We start from the raw sequence: 19,195 nt of genomic DNA on the forward strand, positions 1-19,195 counted from the left end.
CAAATGAAAAACGGGATGGTACAAATGGAATGTTTCTGATCATAAGACTTGGATCTAAACAAGTGAATGTGTATGTGTGACCAGCTCTAGTTTAAACAGTTTCTTCTTATTTATATTTCCAAGACAACCTTTGTCTTATCTTGAATAAGGTGTTTGTAGTGGCAGCTGTCGTCTATTTAAAATCAATTTTAGATAAAAATAATTTCTAACAAATGCACAAGGCTACAAATAAGTGGAAAAGAAGAACTTATATTGATCTTTCTTATATTGTATGAACTTATTATATTGATGATTGTTACTTCCTTTATAAACAAAAACAAAAAAAAAAAGGCAAAGTTGACCGATAGGCACTTAGCTTTTAACTGTTATATTAAACTATTTTCTCTATCATTCACAGGTATTTTTTCTTTTTTCTTTTCTTTTAGATAAGATTAAAGTGAACACTACCACCTGTCATTTGTTATCACTGAATTTGAAACTTTGTTGTTGATATGTTCACTGATCAGGAAACAGTTTATTGGTGGCAAGATATTTGTTTGTTAGTAAGACAGACTGTATCAATAATTACAAAAGCTAAAGTCCATTGATAACAAAATGAAAAATAAGCAACGTTAAACTAAATCTTACCTAAAATTTAAAAATAATTAAACAATAACTGGCACTACTAATTGCATTCAGAAGGTAAAATCAGAAAAGTCATATTACTAGATTTTGTAAGTTTATTTTTCTCAGTTGAAGATAAAAGACTATTAAAGGGAAATAAGAAAATTCCTTCAAAGTTAAAACAGGAACATAGTGCCAGTCTGTCTACCAATCCTTCCATGGTTATATTTGTTATGAACTTGAACTATCTGTGCTTTATTTAATTTTGAAAATAAGCATTGAGGAATTTTAGCACAAGAAGCTATCATTATTAAGCTGGTGTTAAATAAGGTTTTTATATATAGTTATGACGGAAGGTTTTAATTTAAACACACACTTTAAAACTAAGTTTTTATCTTAGAATCAGAAAGTTTTGGGAAGGTTAACACTGAAAGGATTAAATAACATGTTTAAAAGGGAAAACTATATCTTACATGAACATATACATATGAAGTATAAGAAGTATGTACATGCAACCAGAACTGTGAAGTCAAATGTCATTTTCAAACTCATTTCTTTGATAACCAACTTAAGAACATTGAGATTCTTGTGCCACTGGCTTCTTCACAAAACTGACAACTTTTATGCAGACATGTGCACTAATATTTTTAAAGAATTAAAAACAGATTCAAATCATGTTCCATTTGGTAATAATACATTTATTCAAAGTCTATATACAGGAAAGTTTCAGTGAATTGTATACAATATCAGGATAAAATTTAGCATTACTACCAAATTACATGGCATTTTTGTTATGAGGCAAACACTTGATAAACTATTTATTTAGAGGAAAAAAAAGCAACAACTAATTCATAGATGGTACAAAATATTTATTGAAAATAGTTTTGAGTAAATATATATTTAAAAAAAATTTATCACTTGCATGTATATGTATATATGTGTGTATGAGTATGTGTGTATATTAGATATATATATGCACACCTATTCCATACATTTTAATATATGTATGCATATGCACATACAGAGAAATACATATAAAGGATGCATATAGATAAGATTACATAAATATAATACTAGACAAAATATTGTATCTAAAACTGATTTTTCAAATTTCTTTCAAACAGATTGTTTTATATATTTGAACTAAATATGATTATTATTTAGGTTATTTTGATGAAATGGTCAGTCTTTAATAGACAAATTGTAGAGGTAAATGAAATAAATTCTGTAAAATAATCTAAAACCTTTGGCAATCTAAAAGAAAAAAAAAATAATGATAATCATGATAAAATCATATGCACCCTCCATAACAAATTTCTAAGTTAAAAAGAAAAACAAACAACTTTGCTAATTGACCAGAATGATTCATTAGCCAAATTGTTATAAATTGGCTCAAATGTTTAAGTTGTGTTATAGTGTAATTATATTATTTTTCGATTGATATATTGTTGAAGACAAGCAGCTATCAGAAACACTCAACACACCCATTCTTCATCATGGACACACTCATACACACATTTTTCATAGCACACGTCAAAGCATTCAGTGTTTAATGGTATAATGTGCAACCTAAAACTGAATAAACAGTAGGTGTCACAAGTTTTGTTAATGCAACCATTGACAGCTGATTATTTGAGCATTAGATAGAGGCCGGACTTCACAGGTCAGGGATTGAATGATCCATTAATTTCTTCATCAAACTGTTACCCATGCTGTAGAAGAAACAAAATTAAACAGAATAAATAGAAGTTTACATTAATCTCTTTACACTTTTACTGGTTTCAGACATTAGACTGAGACTATGCTGTAGCATCAGAACTTATTCTATAAACCCAATAAAGAATGAAAGTGAAAGTGGACTCGGGTAGGTTTGTAAAGAGATATGATCAAATAACAAAAAGTATTTTCTCCTACACCCTTCAGACTCTGCCACACACTACTTACTATAACACACTATTGCTAAACACTACCATTATACAGTTCTATATTTAAGAGATGAGGAATTATTTACATTATTTACATTTGACGGATATTTCTCCTCATCTTGTTTGTTAACACGTTTCGGCTGATATACCCTCCAGCCTTCGTCAGGTGTCTTGGGGAAATTTCGAACCTGGGTTCTCATTCCTAACGATGTTACTATTATTATTTATTATTATTATTACTATTATTAATCAGGTCGCTGCCGTGAATCGAACTCGGAACCTTGTGGTTAAGAGCGCGGGCTACTAACCCCAAGGTTCCGAGTTCCGAGTTCGATTCACGGCAGCGACCTGATTAATAATAGTAATAATAATAATAAATAATAATAGTAACATCGTTAGGAATGAGAACCCAGGTTCGAAATTTCCCCAAGACACCTGACGAAGGCTGGAGGGTATATCAGCCGAAACGTTGTGTTAACAACTAACAAGATGAGGAGAAATATCCGTCAAATGTAAATAATGTAAATAATGTAAACTACCATTATAATCCATAAAGCCATATGCTATCATTATATATCTTTATCACTACGCACTGCCTTACATACCTTATTGTTATATGCTACAATTACATGCTCTCATCACTACTATACACTACCAGGACACTCATATAAAATAGAGTGCCAGTATTATCATAGACATGAAACTGAATGATATTGGGCTACTACCTAACAAATTATAAGTTCAAAACCACTGCAAGTGTTTTATTTCTCATCCCAAGTCCATGTAACTGAAAATTCTAAAAACTCTTTGATATCATTGGAGAGAGAAAGAGCTAGCTCTGATTCCTTTAATGCTATAGAATCTATGTGTAGACAGTAAAAGGGAGAACTGAAGACCACATATTGCACATGGTGACAAAACCTTTTTGTACAGAATTTCCTACATATCTATACGTATGTTATACTGATATAAATACTTAGTCATCATCATCATCATCATCATCATTTAGCATGCATGGAAGATGGATGATAAACAATGATGATGATGATGACTTTAAATACTTATATCAGTGTAGCATAAATATACAACATACATATACATATGTAGAAAATTGTTTGGAATTTATCAGTAGCTCCTACCACAATCAGGAAGAATAAAAATTTAAAAGATGTGAACAAAACTGATTGTAAAATAAAGCTACATATCCCAAATTCTTAGTAGTAACTTAACTGCAGTTTGAAGGGTCATAAGAATTTGTTTTTAAAACAAGCTACAAAAACAGGTCACATAATTATCGGTTATAATAGGCTCCTCCTACACAAAAAAATATAACATCATATTTCTGTTAGCAGTAAAAAGAAATAAAATTGTTGGCATTATCTCAGATCTGTACCATAGGTTCCATACTTTGGATGCTATTTGGAAGTTGTTACTTATATACAGGGTGTCCAGAAAGTCTGGGTACATGGAGTAAATAAAATCATAACATAAACAATTAAATATAAGAAATAAGAATTTCTTAGAGTATGTGTTAATCCCCCATGTGGGTACATGGAGTAAATAAAATCATGACATAAATAATTAAATACAAGAAATAATAACTTTCCTTTTTTTACTTTTGGAAAATGATGGAAATCATTTTGAAAATATTATTTATTAACATTATAATTGAATAAAATTGTTTTGTTTTTAAAAGTATGTGTTAATCCTCATGTACCCAGACTTTGTGGACACCCTGTAGAAAAGTTAGACAAATTTTGGGTATAGTTTCTTCTCTAAAACCATAACACAAATGAATACTTTGCTCCATAATTGTAAGTATAGAAACACATCAATATTCATGCCTCCCCATGGTATGCAAACTTGTTCAAATATATGAACTTACTAATGAATTTTGCCAATGCAGACCATTAGATTCCTCAAACTGTTTTTATTACCCACCAAACATCAATTCTTATTTCAATGTTATTGTTTTTCCATTTTATCTTATAACAATATTACAGTATGTGCTTTGTTTTATTACTATTATAGATATCATCAATGCAAGAGTATCATGATCGGTTTATCTCTTGAAATTGTTATTTTCTATCGCAACTATTACACTGTATACATATTTTATGACATTTGTTTGTTGAACATGCTTGCATAAATTATTGTAACTTGCAATACAATACAAAGAAAGACTTGTTATAAAATCACTATAAATTCTATTGGACTGAATGATTAATTGATCAGATGAAAGGCCAATTATAATATATTTTAAAAACAAATTAGAAAAAAGTTCTCTCCAACAAATAGCTTAAATCCTTGCTACATAAATGGTCAGTTTTTGGTGATTTTTTTTTAGCTTATTACAAGCAAAACATCAGTAATTTAACAACTTATATTTACAGCATAGGAAGGATTTTAAAAAGGAATATTTAAAATAATTCCTGACTTGCTTGTCTGTCACATTGAAATGACACATTTTGTTTCCTGTAGCCCATGACACACAACAACAGACATCAGAAGAAATAGAAACATGACAAGAGATCTGGAGACAAGGAGACAATATTTCCAAACATTTTTTTTTTGTCTGAGGCAACACATAACATTCCATGTTAAAAGACATTTAAACACAGACAAGGTTAGATTAAAAAAACTTTCATGGCAAATAGAGTTAATAAGTTAAGAGTACAAAATTATTCTATAATCCTATAGTTTGTAGCCAAACAATTAAAGACTTATTTTCACAGGAGTGAGCTCCTTCTGTGAAAATAAGTCTTTAATTCCACTCTAATCTGTACTCGAGAAATGATTTAGGTTCAGCAAGACAAGCTAACAAAATCACCAATTATACAGTACTCCTATTGTCTATGCTAGTGAACTTTACTCCCAATAGTACCTACATACAACTGAGTATAGAAGATCATTGACATATTTTTGAACAATATATTACACTATGTCTATGACACTAAAACTTTTGGCTATTATAACAGCACTGTTTTGCCATGAATACACTAGTATAGATACACTAGTAATACAATGAATATCTGAAATTGGCAACAACACGCTGAATAATTATTTTAGAAATAAACTTAACACGAGATTGTCAGAAAGCAAAGGAAATTGTTTACTCACCATTTAACAACATGCTCATAGATGACACTAGGCATCACAGTAACTGTAATAGTTCGACCACCGGCATCAATAATAGCTCCTATGTCAGCATCCTGTAATTAAACAACAATGTCAAGTTTACAACAAAAAATAACACACATACAATCTGTAAAATAAGATAGAATTTTTAATCCTGCATGTACAATTACTATAAAATAATACTTTTAATTACATATATATGTGTATGTGATTGTATGTGTGTGATTAAAAACATGACCTTATTTTACAGTAATTTATTCTTTTATGAATTTCTTAGTTAAAAAAGATTATAATCATCTATATAAGCTACTGCTACACACATATCTAAGTACAATAATTGAGGAGTTGAGCTACTGACCACATGACAATAAACAGAAAAAAAAGACCCTCCTACATCATCACTGAATATAGTAAGCGATAAAAATGACATCCAGTTATGAAAACAATTTTTCGAACAAAAACATAAGTGTGAATAAAATTTTTTTTTTTTTTTACATACTAGGGGGCACTGCCTATCAGGACAGAGTCAATTACACTGACCCCAGTTATTTACTTCATTCTGTTTTTTCTGACTGCTTTTCATATATTAGCATGGGTTAGATGAGGCTTCTTGAGACAGTATTCTATGGTTTGATGCCTCTCCTGATGCCAACCTTTGTTTTTCAAATTTGGAACTTCATTCCACCTCTTCACATATCAAACCAGTGCCAGACATTTTGTTTATGTGGAAACAATGTCATCACTGCTAAAATGGTGTCAATGCAAAGGCACAAAATATAAACATGTAACAGGCTTCTGTACAGTTTCCATCCACAAAGCAGTGATCAACCTAAGCTGCAGTAGAAGACACTTGCTCAAAGTAGTATGCAGTGGGACCAAACTTAATACCACATGGCCATAATATGAAAGATTACATTAAATGGAATAAGAATTATATGGCAAATGACTGAAAAATTTAACCATACATAATTTAGGATAGAAACATTATATGAAGATTAAACAAGAAAAAAATCCAAATCCAAATTTAACATCTTGTTCTAAGAAAGAGAATGTTTTTACAAAATAATCCGTCATAGAAATTGGATCTGGCTGGTGTAAACATAAAACAGGTAGAATATTTGGTCCAGATATGGCCAGTTTAAATGCTGAAAAGTTAAAATAGGCCCCTCATTATGATTTTTATTATTAGCAGGGTGTGTACATGAAATAGCCAAGCACAGCATTATTTCAGTTTAACACACACACACACACATTATATGATGCCAGTACTGCCTGACTGGCCTCCCGTGCTGGTAGCATGTATAAAACCTACTACACACTCGGAGTGGTTGGCATTAGGAAGAGCATCCAGCTGTAGAAACCTTGCCAGATCAGATTGGAGCCTGGAACAGCCTACTGGCTTGCCAGTTCTTAGTCAAACCGTCCAACCCATGCCAGCTTAGAAAACAGACGTTAAATGATGATGATGATGATGATATACTATGCAGGAATTATATTAGCTACTCAAAATAAAAGACACCTCTCATCCTTAACATTGTCAATAAATAATCTGGAGAAACCAGATTTAAATGTAACTGGAGTCCTGAACTCATGAAGAATTGTACAAATGATGAGTTTCAAACATAAAAATAATGCATAAATGTTTCTTGGAAATCATTTTTATTTAAAAAGATTTTTTTTTTTTTTTAATGCTATTTTTCATACTGACAACCCCTAATAAACATACAGATTGTTAAATTAAGGTTTTACAATTGAATTCATAAACTTTAATCTTTGATATGTTATTAGTCCAATCTTAAAATGGAAGGGTTACATATTTTAAAGACAGGTATGGCTTTAAAAAACAAAAGGTGTGCTAAAAGAAATACAAATGCCTGTGGCAAAGATTGGATTTATAGCCTGTTAGCTACTTTACTTCAATATTTTACTCATTTAATCACTTCATAAAAAAATTTTTTAAATGAACTTCCAATTGTAAATGAAGTCAGTTTTCCATTTCAATAGACATTTTAAGAGGCAAAAGTGTGTGTGTGTGGGAACTTGGTGTGTGTGTGTGTGTGTGTGTATACACACACACACACCAAGCCATCCAACCTATGCCAGCATGGAAAATAGATGTTAAATTATGATAGTGCCCCAGCATGGCCACATGAAAACAACTGAGAAAAGCAAAATTGCTTGAACATGCTAAGATTAGATATACAGACATATTTATTTATTTATTTATTGCCCACAGAGGGCTAAACATAGAGGGGACAAACAAGGACAAAGGGATTAAGTCAATTACATCGACCCCAGTGTGTAACTGGTACTTATTTAATCGCCCCTGAAAGGATGAAAGGTAAAGTCAACCTCAGCGGAATTTGAACTCAGAACGTAACGGCAGACGAAACACCGCTAAACATTTTGCCTGGCATACTAATGATTCTGCTAACTCGCCACCCTATACAGACATATTTACTGGAAGTTATATCAACTCAGTAGTGCTCTGTCTATTAAATACTGTCAAAGCTTTCAATTTGACATTTTCACTCATATTCCAGCACTTCAAATAAGTGCTATTTATCTACTGCTATTATAACCAATACATAGAGTAGTATTTTTCTTTTATATTTGTTTCTTCGTTATCTATTTATCCCTCTCCTTCTTTACTGTAAATGATCAGCCCTTTATTGTTTAACTATATACATATCTACTCTGCTGGGCTTGGTCTACCTGGTCAAAATGAGATTAAAAGTGCTATGTATAGTAAATTACTCATGGATGTGTCAGTATTTTTGTACAAAGCAAACAGAAGGTTGGCTGTGAAAATTCTCATGAGGAAAGTGTAAGAAACAATAACAAAGACAGAGACAATTTATTTCAAAATTTAGACTGTAGTCACACCTTTGAATGGAATGTATTTCCTCACAGCTGCTGCCTGACTAAACAACTTAATGCAGTTATGTAAACTTTAAAAAGTAAAAAAAACTATCACATGATTTTCAAAACAGGACTTTTGGCAGATTAACTAACAGCTGAAAGATTTCTGAGAAATTATTATCACTAATCAAAAATCAAACGATTATATATAGTTATTTAGTTTGTTGCAAGCATCATAGCTGAAGCCAAACTGGAACATTGCCTTCAAACAGTGTTGATAAATGACTACCTTTCAGACTGGATTTGGCTACAATTTCTACTACTTAAATGGAATTATTATGCAGAGAGAAAGATGGAAATCTTTGTGAACAAATTCTTAAAGTTAGATGATAAGAGATAAGAGAGACAGAAGCAGGCCAAGAATAAGCAAATGTTGATTTGAGAGAGTCAGGTAAGGATAGAGGCTAACAAAAAAATGAAAGGAATGCTATTAACAGAGAAAAATCATAGCTGTTGAAGTGATAGAACACTACAGGAGAAAACATACAATGTGTAATGAGCATTTATCAACTGTTTTGTATCATAAAAAATAAATCTATTCCATAATATAATGGAAATGTCATATTTACTGATGAATTAGAATTTCATGAGAATCAGAGTTTATTAAAATTAAATGGATAAATTTCACAATAGAAGTTATCTTTTTTGCCTTGTTTTTGATAAGGTGCTATTAGCTATTCCAATTATAATAGATTTTTATTGTAAGTATTAAATAAATTTAATTTGTATCAGAATATTACTATATGTGCAACTTATTTTCTTTTGAATCAGTTACAATTATTTCTTCCATTATAAAAGGTATTGAAATTTCTACCAATATGATTTTGTACAAATGTTAAAGGAAATATTTGAAATTTGGATGAATAGAAGTGATGTTAATGTTTCATTTTAAACAGAACAAGGCACATAGAGAAATAAATGAGCCATGACCTGTTAATGAAATCTTGTATTATTCTTCAATTAACAAAATTATGATTCAGAAAAATATTATTTTAGAATATCTAACCTTTAACCCAACAACATTCTGTCCATTCACTTCAATAAGTTGATGGTCAGTAAGAAGACCATTTCTAGCAGCAGATGAATCTTTCACCAGAGACTTAATCTTGCCATCCTTGTAAACAAAACCAACATAGCCACTGCTGTCTTTTTGCATAGTGACAGTTCTCTCAAATGGCCTACAAGAAAAAACACAAAAAAAAACCCCATTTCATTTTAGGCAATGAGTATAGTATATTGGTTTAAATACAAAATACTTATAATATACTATTAACTTACCTGTCTCTAACAGCCATACAAATCTTTTGAGGATTGGCAGACTTCAAATATTTATGAACTTTATCATTGTCCCAACCAGCAACTGACTGGTTGTCAATTTGAAGAATTTGATCTCCAAATCTTAAACCAGCCATAGCTGCTGGAGAACCACTCTGCACCAAAGCTACAAATACACCCTGAAAATAATATAAAATGATATGAGAAAAACATAATCAAAAATATCTGAAGGTTATACAAAGTCATTTAGTGAATCAATTTTAAAATATAACCATCTGTAATGTGCCTCTGACAGAATGGTTGGATGGATTTTGTTAAAATTTTTGTTCAATATGAGCTGTTGGAGATTATAACTTCTATAGATGAATGCTCCTTCTAGTGTTAAATACTCAAACACAAAAAAAAAAAAGAATGACACCTAAGAGGGAAACTGACCAATGAGTTGTTCTTAAATACAGTTAATGTAGCAGTTATAAAATACAACCAAATAGAATTGTTGGGTCAATGTTTTCCACAGTCAACATAATGACAGTAAGGTTGATAAAGGGTACCAGAATGTCATTAAAAATATAAGAATATTATTACATTAACAACATACCAAAACACCATTAAACTAAAAATTTTAGTACCTTCATTGTTCTGTGGAATGTTGGGTGATGGCATTAGACTAAGCTGGCCCTAACTCCATCAAAAATGGTTTCAAGCTAGTTGCAAAAGATGGGTTGGGGTATGGGGCTAAAAATTCAACTTTCTGAAGTTCACATATTGCTACATGGATGAAAAGTGACCATTATGGTACAAATATGCAGAAGAGAAGACACATCCTTGGGTGTTGTAATGAAGTTGGATCAAAGCCATGAGGAAGCCCAACCAACAATAAACTGTATCTTCAACACCAATGACAACACAAGAGTAGGCACCTGGAATGTCCACACACTAAGAGTGATGAAAGACTATTATCTGATGTAAATCAGTGAAATGAGGAGGACAGATCAAGGGTGATGTTATGTCTCACGCTACTGCTATCTAGCACCTTCAGATGATCTCCACTCAACTGCTACTCAACATTCCTACCACAGCCATCATCATCATCATCATCATCGTTTAACGTCCGCTTTCCATGCTAGCATGGGTTGGACGATTTGACTGAGGACTGGTGGCGCCCGAAGGCTACACCAGGCTCCAATCTGATTGGCAGAGTTTCTACAGCTGGATGCCCTTCCTAACGCCAGCCACTCCGAGAGTGTAGTAGGTGCTTTTACGTGTCACCCGCACGAAGGCCAGTCAGGCGATACTGGCAACGGCCACGCTCAAAATGGTGTATTTTATGTGCCACCCGCACAAGAGCCAGTCCAGCAGCACTGGCAATGATCTCGGACTACCTCTATTTATATGTCTTAGAAGATCCTACTTCTTCGCCTGAGGGCGCCAACACAACAAGCGAGTAGATAGATGGCATGACAATACTGTCCTCTGGCAAGGAAGAGCACCACATCCGAAGGTAGGGAGCATTATGCTCAACATTAAAACACACCAAATCATCAGAACAGGATTATGAAAGCCAATCTCTTATCCAATCCAGATGAAACATGTATAAACACTAAAAATAATTGAACTGAACTTCCTATCTCAGCTCAAACCTAATGCTGAATTACTAACTAGCTTCATTTATCTATGAAGAATCTAGATTACCACACATTGACGATGTTCTACTGTGCCTGCAAACAAAACATTCTTACATATATGAACACATCAAAACTAGATGGACATCAAGTTTAATGGAATATTTAAGATTCTGCACTGTACCTCATGTTACCAAATATTGTATTACAAAATGTGCAGTATAGCATACAAAGTATACTGAAATTATGGCTCCCTTCAAAGCATCTAATCTCTATACAGAGCAACAAAGCTCTACATATGTAAGAGGATTGCTCAAAGACGTAATATTCCAGTGATTCATATGTAAACATCACAAAAAAATAAGAACAAAAATCATCAAAAATTAACAGCTTCTATTCATGTAGCATAAAGGATAAACAAAATTTATCTTTCAAAAGTATAATCAAATCTTGAGAAATTAAACTGAGTGGGAGATCAACTGCATTACACAGAAACACACAAGGTACTGAAGTACTAAACAACACAAGCTTAAACAACTTACATTGTTCACATGTCGGAGACGCAGTCCAATCTTTCCATGTTCGTCTTTGCACAACACCACTTCTCGAATACCTTGTTTTATCTCGGCTCTTACCAAACCTTTATTGGCACCAGTTATTGGAGCTACTTGCATCTGATCACTATGTCCACGACTTAAAGCAACTTGCATATTTGCTGGTGGTGCCATATCCTGAACCAATTCAGGAGTCAATGGTAGACCCATATAATCTCCCAGAGTTGGATACAAGTGACCATGTTCAGACTGTGCAGGGTATTGTATAGCATGATTGCTGGCATAAGCAGTTTGTTGAGCCTAGAATTATAAAATGAGAATACAAATTAGTTAATGAGAAACAATCTTATAAGTGAACAACCCTATAATTATACATATATACAAACATCAGATAGATTAGTTGTTGTTGTTGTTGTTCTTGGCACTCCGTCGCTTACGACGTCGAGGGTTCCAGTTGATCCGATCAACGGAACAACCTGCTTGTGAAATTAACGTGCAAGTGGCTGAGCACTCCATAGACACGTGTAACCTTAACGTAGCTCTCGGGGATATTCAGCGTGACACAGTGTGACAAGGCTGGCCCTTTGAAATACAGGCACAGCAGAAACAGGAAGTAAGAGTGAGAGAAAGTTGTGGTGAAAGAGTACAGCAGGGTTCGCCACCATCCCCTGCTGGAGCCTCGTGGAGCTTTAGGTGTTTTCACTCAATAAACACTCACAATGCCCGGTCTGGGAATCGAAACCGCGATCCTATGACCGCGAGTCCGCTGCCCTAACCACTGGGCCATTGCGCCTCCACAGATAGATTAGTATGTACAAACAAACACACACACATCAAGTGAGGTTTGGAAATTCATCCACTATTTTCAAGCATGAGTAGTTTTAATACGAAATGATAGAGTTTACTTATTTGTGAAGGCATACTGTAAAGAGAATATACCTATTGTTCTAGTTTTATATGTATTATTATTTTCTTAGCAGTTTTGTTGTTAAAAGTTCATATCAAAAGTATGTTTAAATAACTGTTTCTAATGTAGGTACAAGGCCTGCAACTTTGAGGAAGCGGGAGTTAGCAGATACTATTAGCTCCAGTACTTTACTGGTACTTTATTCCATTAATCTTGGAGGGATGAAAGACTAAGCTGACATCAATGGGATTTGAACTCTGAGTTGGATGAGCATTTAAATACTAAATATTAAAATTATAAACAACTTAAAATTAGATACAATAAGGAAGGGAAATTCACTGAAATTAACTGATTTCAAAGAATCTTTTACAGTAATTGTAAAGGAGTTAAAAGTATTTGATCACTAGACAAAAAACAGTTAAATTTGCACCTTCACCTCTATCATCCACATCACATTTACAAATATAATAACAAGATGTATTTTATTATTGATTTCAGAAAGACTGAAGTCATTTGACATTGGACAAAGTGCTTTGTGGTATTTAGTTATAGTTCTTTCATTAAGAGTTCAAATCTAGTCTGGGTCAACTGTTACTTTCCCTCCTATAAGGCCAATAAAAGTACCAGGTAATTAGTGGCATTGATAAAAATCAATAGTTCCCTCCTACAATATCAGCAGCCTTATGTCTGTGTTAGAAATAATTAATGATCTCGTATTTTTCTTTGCAGACTCGCTTAAGTAATATTAAAAGCTACAAAACTAAAAATATTTCTATGCTGACTTTTGTCATGGATGGGGTTAGAAGCCCATTGAAAAATGAATAAGGATGATCATTGTTAAGCAGGAAAATAAGTCTAAAAATTTAATAACGTAAAGAAGGAAAAATGTATATTAACATAGAGTCAAATTTATCTCTAATGATAAAAGAGAAAATCAGCTCACTTCCAACAACATAGCTCATTCAAGCAGGCAAACAAATTAACTGGTTAGACATCAGCTGCTGCAGCTAACTAGGGCAATATTATGAATGTTTAGTCATGATAATGAACCTTTTATCTATTTTTTTTTTTACCATGACATGTTTTGTTTTAACTTCACTTATCTATTTTGTTTTATTTCAATTTAGTCTGAGTGGTAATCATCCTAGCAGGTTACTACAATTACTGTTCAACTTGAATCTCTATATCACATGTATGTACAGAAGATGTGGGTAGGAAGGGGCTTTTAAGATTTACTGATCTGAGGAAGGATTGGAAAGAGCATCTAGAATAGGATCTGTGAGGGCAGGATGTGTGACTACAAGATTTGGTTATAGATGATACACAACTAGTTATTTCCAAAAAGCAAGAACCTTTCTGGAGGATGTAAAATAAAATGTGGGAGGATACAGGCAGCATATTGTTGGCACTCCATCGCTTACGACGTCGAGAGTTCCAATTGATCCGATCAACGGAACAGCCTGCTCGTGAAATTAACGTGCAAGTGGCTGAGCATTCTACAGACACGTGTACCCTTAACGTAGTTCTCGGAGATATTCATCGTGTCAGTGTGACAAGGCTGACCCTTTGAATTACAGGCACAACAGAAACAGGAAGTAAGAGTGAGAGAAAGTTGTGGTGGAAGAGTACAGCAGGGTTCGACACCATCCCCTGCCGGAGCCTTGTGGAGATTTAGGTGTTTTCGCTCAATAAACACTCACAATGCCCGGTGTGGGAATCAAAACCGCGATCCTATGACCGCGAGTCCTCTACCCTAACCACTGGGCCATTGCGCCTCCACACAGGCAGCATAATATTGTTAAGTAAAAGTATGTCTGTCGCTTCAGAAAAATAAGATATAGAGTGTATGTGTATCCACCACCCCAGGTAAGAACTCCAATAACGGATGTACTGGAACCATATGGACTGTCAGCAACAATTCAGGTTCAATGCATTTTCTGGTCCTACTGTATTTTGTAAAACCTTAATTACACTTAACATTTGTTTATTCCAGAGTCAAGTATTTTAATAACCAAATCAAAGTGCAGAAAAAGATATCAGCTAAAAGCAAAAAAAGACAGAGTTCATCTTCATGGTCACTGCCATTTAAAAGAATTGTCTGCACAAGATATTTAAGACAATCTAATGGTAAAAAGAAAAAATAATTTTATAAAGAAGTTTGCTCAGTTACAAGCATGATAAGGATGCCTTAACTGCTCATCACTTGAACACAATTCAACATTAAACTAATATGCAAAAGTTACTTGGTGAACTAAGTTTATGAACAACTTGCTAGATATAGATTTACAATTCCCTACCATCTGTACGAAACTGTAAGAGAAACAATGCTGATTTTGAACAAATCTGAAAATACATCCAACTAATTACTGCCACAGTCATTTGGGTTAAGAAAACATTCCAAGAGAATTCTTTCCTTGTTTTGATAGCAACTAGAACTTCCTTAATCCTCACTATACCATCTTATCAAAGAAAAAAAAAAAAATTGAATAATATGGTCTGGAGTACACTAGTAAAATAAATGCTTTTGATTATATATATCTCATCAATCAGGGCCAACTTGGGGTCTAAATAACAATCAATAAAAACTCAGCTTCTTCAGTATCCGTTCCCAATGAGGTATTACAAACATGGAAATATAGTTATTTAAAAGTAAAATAAAAATGTATTTCACTGACTTAATAATCATATGCACACTAATCAATTGAATGGCATGGGACCTATATACACTGGAAGCTATGCTAACACTATGGAATAACAACAGAAAAAAGATGGTATAAACACACGCCAGAAAAGGTCACAGAAAACGAGAAAGCAACCATACTCTGGGATATGCCAATACACATAGATAGAGAAATTAAGGTAAATAGACCAGATATAGTTGTCAAAGATCATGAAGAAAAAAAATGCTTTCTAATTGATGTATCAATACCAGCAGATGACAACGTATCCCTAAAAGAAATGGAGAAACTTCCAAAATACAAAGACCTGGAAATAGAGGTAACTCGAATGTGGATCTAAAAACAGAAACAATTCCTATCATAGTAGGTGCCTTAGGTATAATAAAAAAAAAATATTCAGACAAATACATAACAAAAACACCAGGACTTACAAATATATATAACATACAGAAAATTGCACTACTGGGCACTGCACACATCCTACGCAAAACACTTTCAATACAGTAACCATAAGAGCATTACAGTAAACCACAGCACATACCCAAGGCGCACAAAGCTGTGCTCGGTAGTGAAGTGAAAGCACGCTATAAAAATAAAACTACTGAATAATAATAATAATAATAATAATAATAATAATAATAATAATGTGATTTCTCAGCAATAATCTGAATATTGCAAAAGGCAAATAATGATAAAATTACACCTGAGAGTAATTATGTGCATACATAAATCAAGGAGTTTGTAAAGAAATTACTTATATCACGTTGAAAACATTAATTAATAAATTTGAGTCTGTAGGGAACTCTGTTGTTGAATATTGGTAATATATCTGCACATGTTGTACATGGAGACCTAAGCAAGATCTTTTTTGAGGAAGACTAGCAGTTGCTTATGCACATAAGCCTTCATTCTTCATGCCACCAATGTTTATACAACTTGTGCTGATAAAGCATAGCACTAGTGGCATTACAAGCATTGCTGTCTTAACAATAGAGCCAGAACAGATGCCACAACACCATTTTACCTAACTGTCTAACATTTCTATCAACCCACTGACCTTGATTGATACTTTTTTTAAAAAAATCAACTTTAAAAGAAAGAAAAGCAAAGATTATCCTAAAAATACTACAAATACTCTAATGATTCAATCAACAAACCACCTTTCTGAATCTGTAGAGACAATAAAAAGAGAGCTAAACCTCATGTAAAATTTCAGATAACTGAAATTTTTCCTGGAAATTATAATAATAAACAAAAGATTTATATCAATAAAGCCATCAGAAATTACAACACATTATTACTACATTACAAAGTGTGTTTAAATCCTATTTCAGCTCTAATTTAACCTTTCCTGTTGATTAAACAATAGACGAAAATAAATAAATTTGCGTGGTGGTGTTAGGATTGGAAATATTTGCAATTTTAAACATTTCAAGATATTTTTCTTGTCAGACAGATAGGTCAGTTTTGAAAATCTGAATATTTGATAAATTGTTAGAGTTTTCACAATTAAATAACAAAAATATTTATGGCTGAAGAAGGTAGCATAATAGATTTGTTTGCTTAATTTCACTTTTCAATTATTATATAACAGTTTCTGCACATGTCTAAAATGAGGTATTAAGATTACAATTTTACAATTAATAGCACTAAAAATTATCTTAACATTGTTCTATTATAGGCACAAGGCCCGAAGCTTTGTGGGAGGGGATTAGTCGATTACGTTGACTCCAGAATTTCACTGGTACTTAATTTATCGACCCCGAAAGGATGAAAGGCAAAGTCGACCTCGGTGGAATTTGAACTTAGAACGTAGCGACAGGATAATAATAATAATAATGGCTGAATGGTTAAGTAGTTCACTTCACAATCACAAGGTCTTGGGTTTGATTCAACTGCAGGGTATCTTGGGCAAGTGACTTTTATGATAACCTTGGGTAGATCAAAGTCTTGTGGGTTGAAGGAAACCGTTTGGAAATATAGATGGATTGTAATTTAGAGGAACAGCTTAATCACATAGTGTCATGCTGACTGCCTGAATATTACATTACGGCTCTAAGCATCCGTGAAATGCTCCAGTATTTTCAGGCTAATTCAACGAGCAAGTTGATGGCACAAGTGCCTGAAGTTTTAACCAACAGCCATTTATTATTATTTAATGATAAAATGGTTTGTTCTTTACAAATCTATAATTATCATCCATAAATATAATGAACATTTCATATCTTAAATGAATGAGACAGGCACATATATAAACAATAACAACAGATTATTGTCACATCACAAGATTACAACACAATCACATTTATTTATTCATTTATTTTTCTATAAGAGAATATAAAAACAAAATAATAAGCAACCATGACTAAATATACAAAATGAGTTATTAGTACAGCTGATAAAAACAAACTTCATTAACATCTTTTTTGGTTTTGTAAAATGTATTAAATCATTTAGTTGTCATTTGTCTTCAGCTGTTCACCAGTTCAATCCCAGCTTGAGCATATTTGTGTATGTGTGTGCATATTTATTATAGATATACATGGCAACTTATGATGAGCAGTTCTAAACATTTTATAGAAAATCATAAAAGATGAAGTTATTGATCTAAAAAAATTAAAAAAATAAAAATCAAGCAATTATTGTTTAACACCAAGACAACTCTAACTGACCAGATTTATGATCAAAGACATTCATTTCATGACCATCCTGTCTTTTCAGGCCATGTACCTCAGACAATATTATTTTAAATACTTTCCTGGCTTGTGCCAGTGGCACGTGGAAAGACATTCGAGCGAGTTCGTTGCAAGTACCGCTGGACTGGCTCCTGTGCAGGTGGCACATAAAATACACCATTTCGAGCGTGGCCATTGCCAGTACCCGCCTGACTGGCCTTTGTGCCGGTGGCACATAAAAGCACCCACTACACTCTCGGAGTGGTTGGCGTTAGGAAGGGCATCCAGCTGTAGAAACTATGCCAAATCAGATTGGAGCCTGGTGTAGCCATCTGGTTTCACCAGTCCTCAGTCAAATCGTCCAACCCATGCTAGCATGGAAGGCAGACGTTAAACGATGATGATGATGATGATGATGTGTGGTGCGTTTTGATTATTGATTTGGGTGCTATTTCTAGCCATTTAAATGATAAGACTTAATGAATTCTATTATTAATAACAAATCTGCTAATCTTTACCAACTGAACCTATATTATGTGAAAAAAAAAATGTTGTCAAATGACTTGGTTTCTGCTGGCCATAAAGGCAGTTCATGGAGAACAAAGCTCATTTGGCAAATTCTCATGTATTTTTTTTTACAGTTATTCTAGGCTTATACATGGCTGAATGGCTAAAATAATGAATTGTTTAGCTGAAGGTTTTCTAGTTTGTATTCATTGCAGATGTTTCATTGTGTTGATATTACAGGATCAAGTGTTCCAGACTATCTTATCTAACAGTTAAAAACAGGTGACAGAACTAAAGAGCATTACTTACAATAAGTCAATCATCTTAGCCAAGAGAAGATTTTTGAACTACTGCTTACAGTTACAGAATGCGGAGGCAAGCATTAGCTG

At 33.1% G+C, this 19,195-nt stretch overlaps 1 protein-coding gene across 1 annotated transcript in view; it reads right to left on the reverse strand.

Moving 5' to 3' along the window:
- Positions 1 to 1,280: 1,280 nt before the first annotated feature.
- Positions 1,281 to 19,195, reverse strand: part of LOC106869660 (syntenin-1) — a 34,207-nt gene continuing 16,292 nt past the window's right edge. The window contains exons 3-7 of the mRNA XM_014915479.2: positions 12,028 to 12,339; positions 9,867 to 10,042; positions 9,595 to 9,766; positions 5,649 to 5,740; positions 1,281 to 2,315 (exon numbers count right to left, since the gene is read on the reverse strand). Of these exons, the coding sequence (XP_014770965.1) occupies positions 2,261 to 2,315; positions 5,649 to 5,740; positions 9,595 to 9,766; positions 9,867 to 10,042; positions 12,028 to 12,339 (807 nt within the window). The 3' untranslated portion in view covers positions 1,281 to 2,260. The remainder of the gene's footprint in view (positions 2,316 to 5,648; positions 5,741 to 9,594; positions 9,767 to 9,866; positions 10,043 to 12,027; positions 12,340 to 19,195) is intronic.

Source organism: Octopus bimaculoides, chromosome 9, assembly GCF_001194135.2.
Source record: "Octopus bimaculoides isolate UCB-OBI-ISO-001 chromosome 9, ASM119413v2, whole genome shotgun sequence".
NCBI classification, from domain to species: domain Eukaryota; kingdom Metazoa; phylum Mollusca; class Cephalopoda; order Octopoda; family Octopodidae; genus Octopus; species Octopus bimaculoides.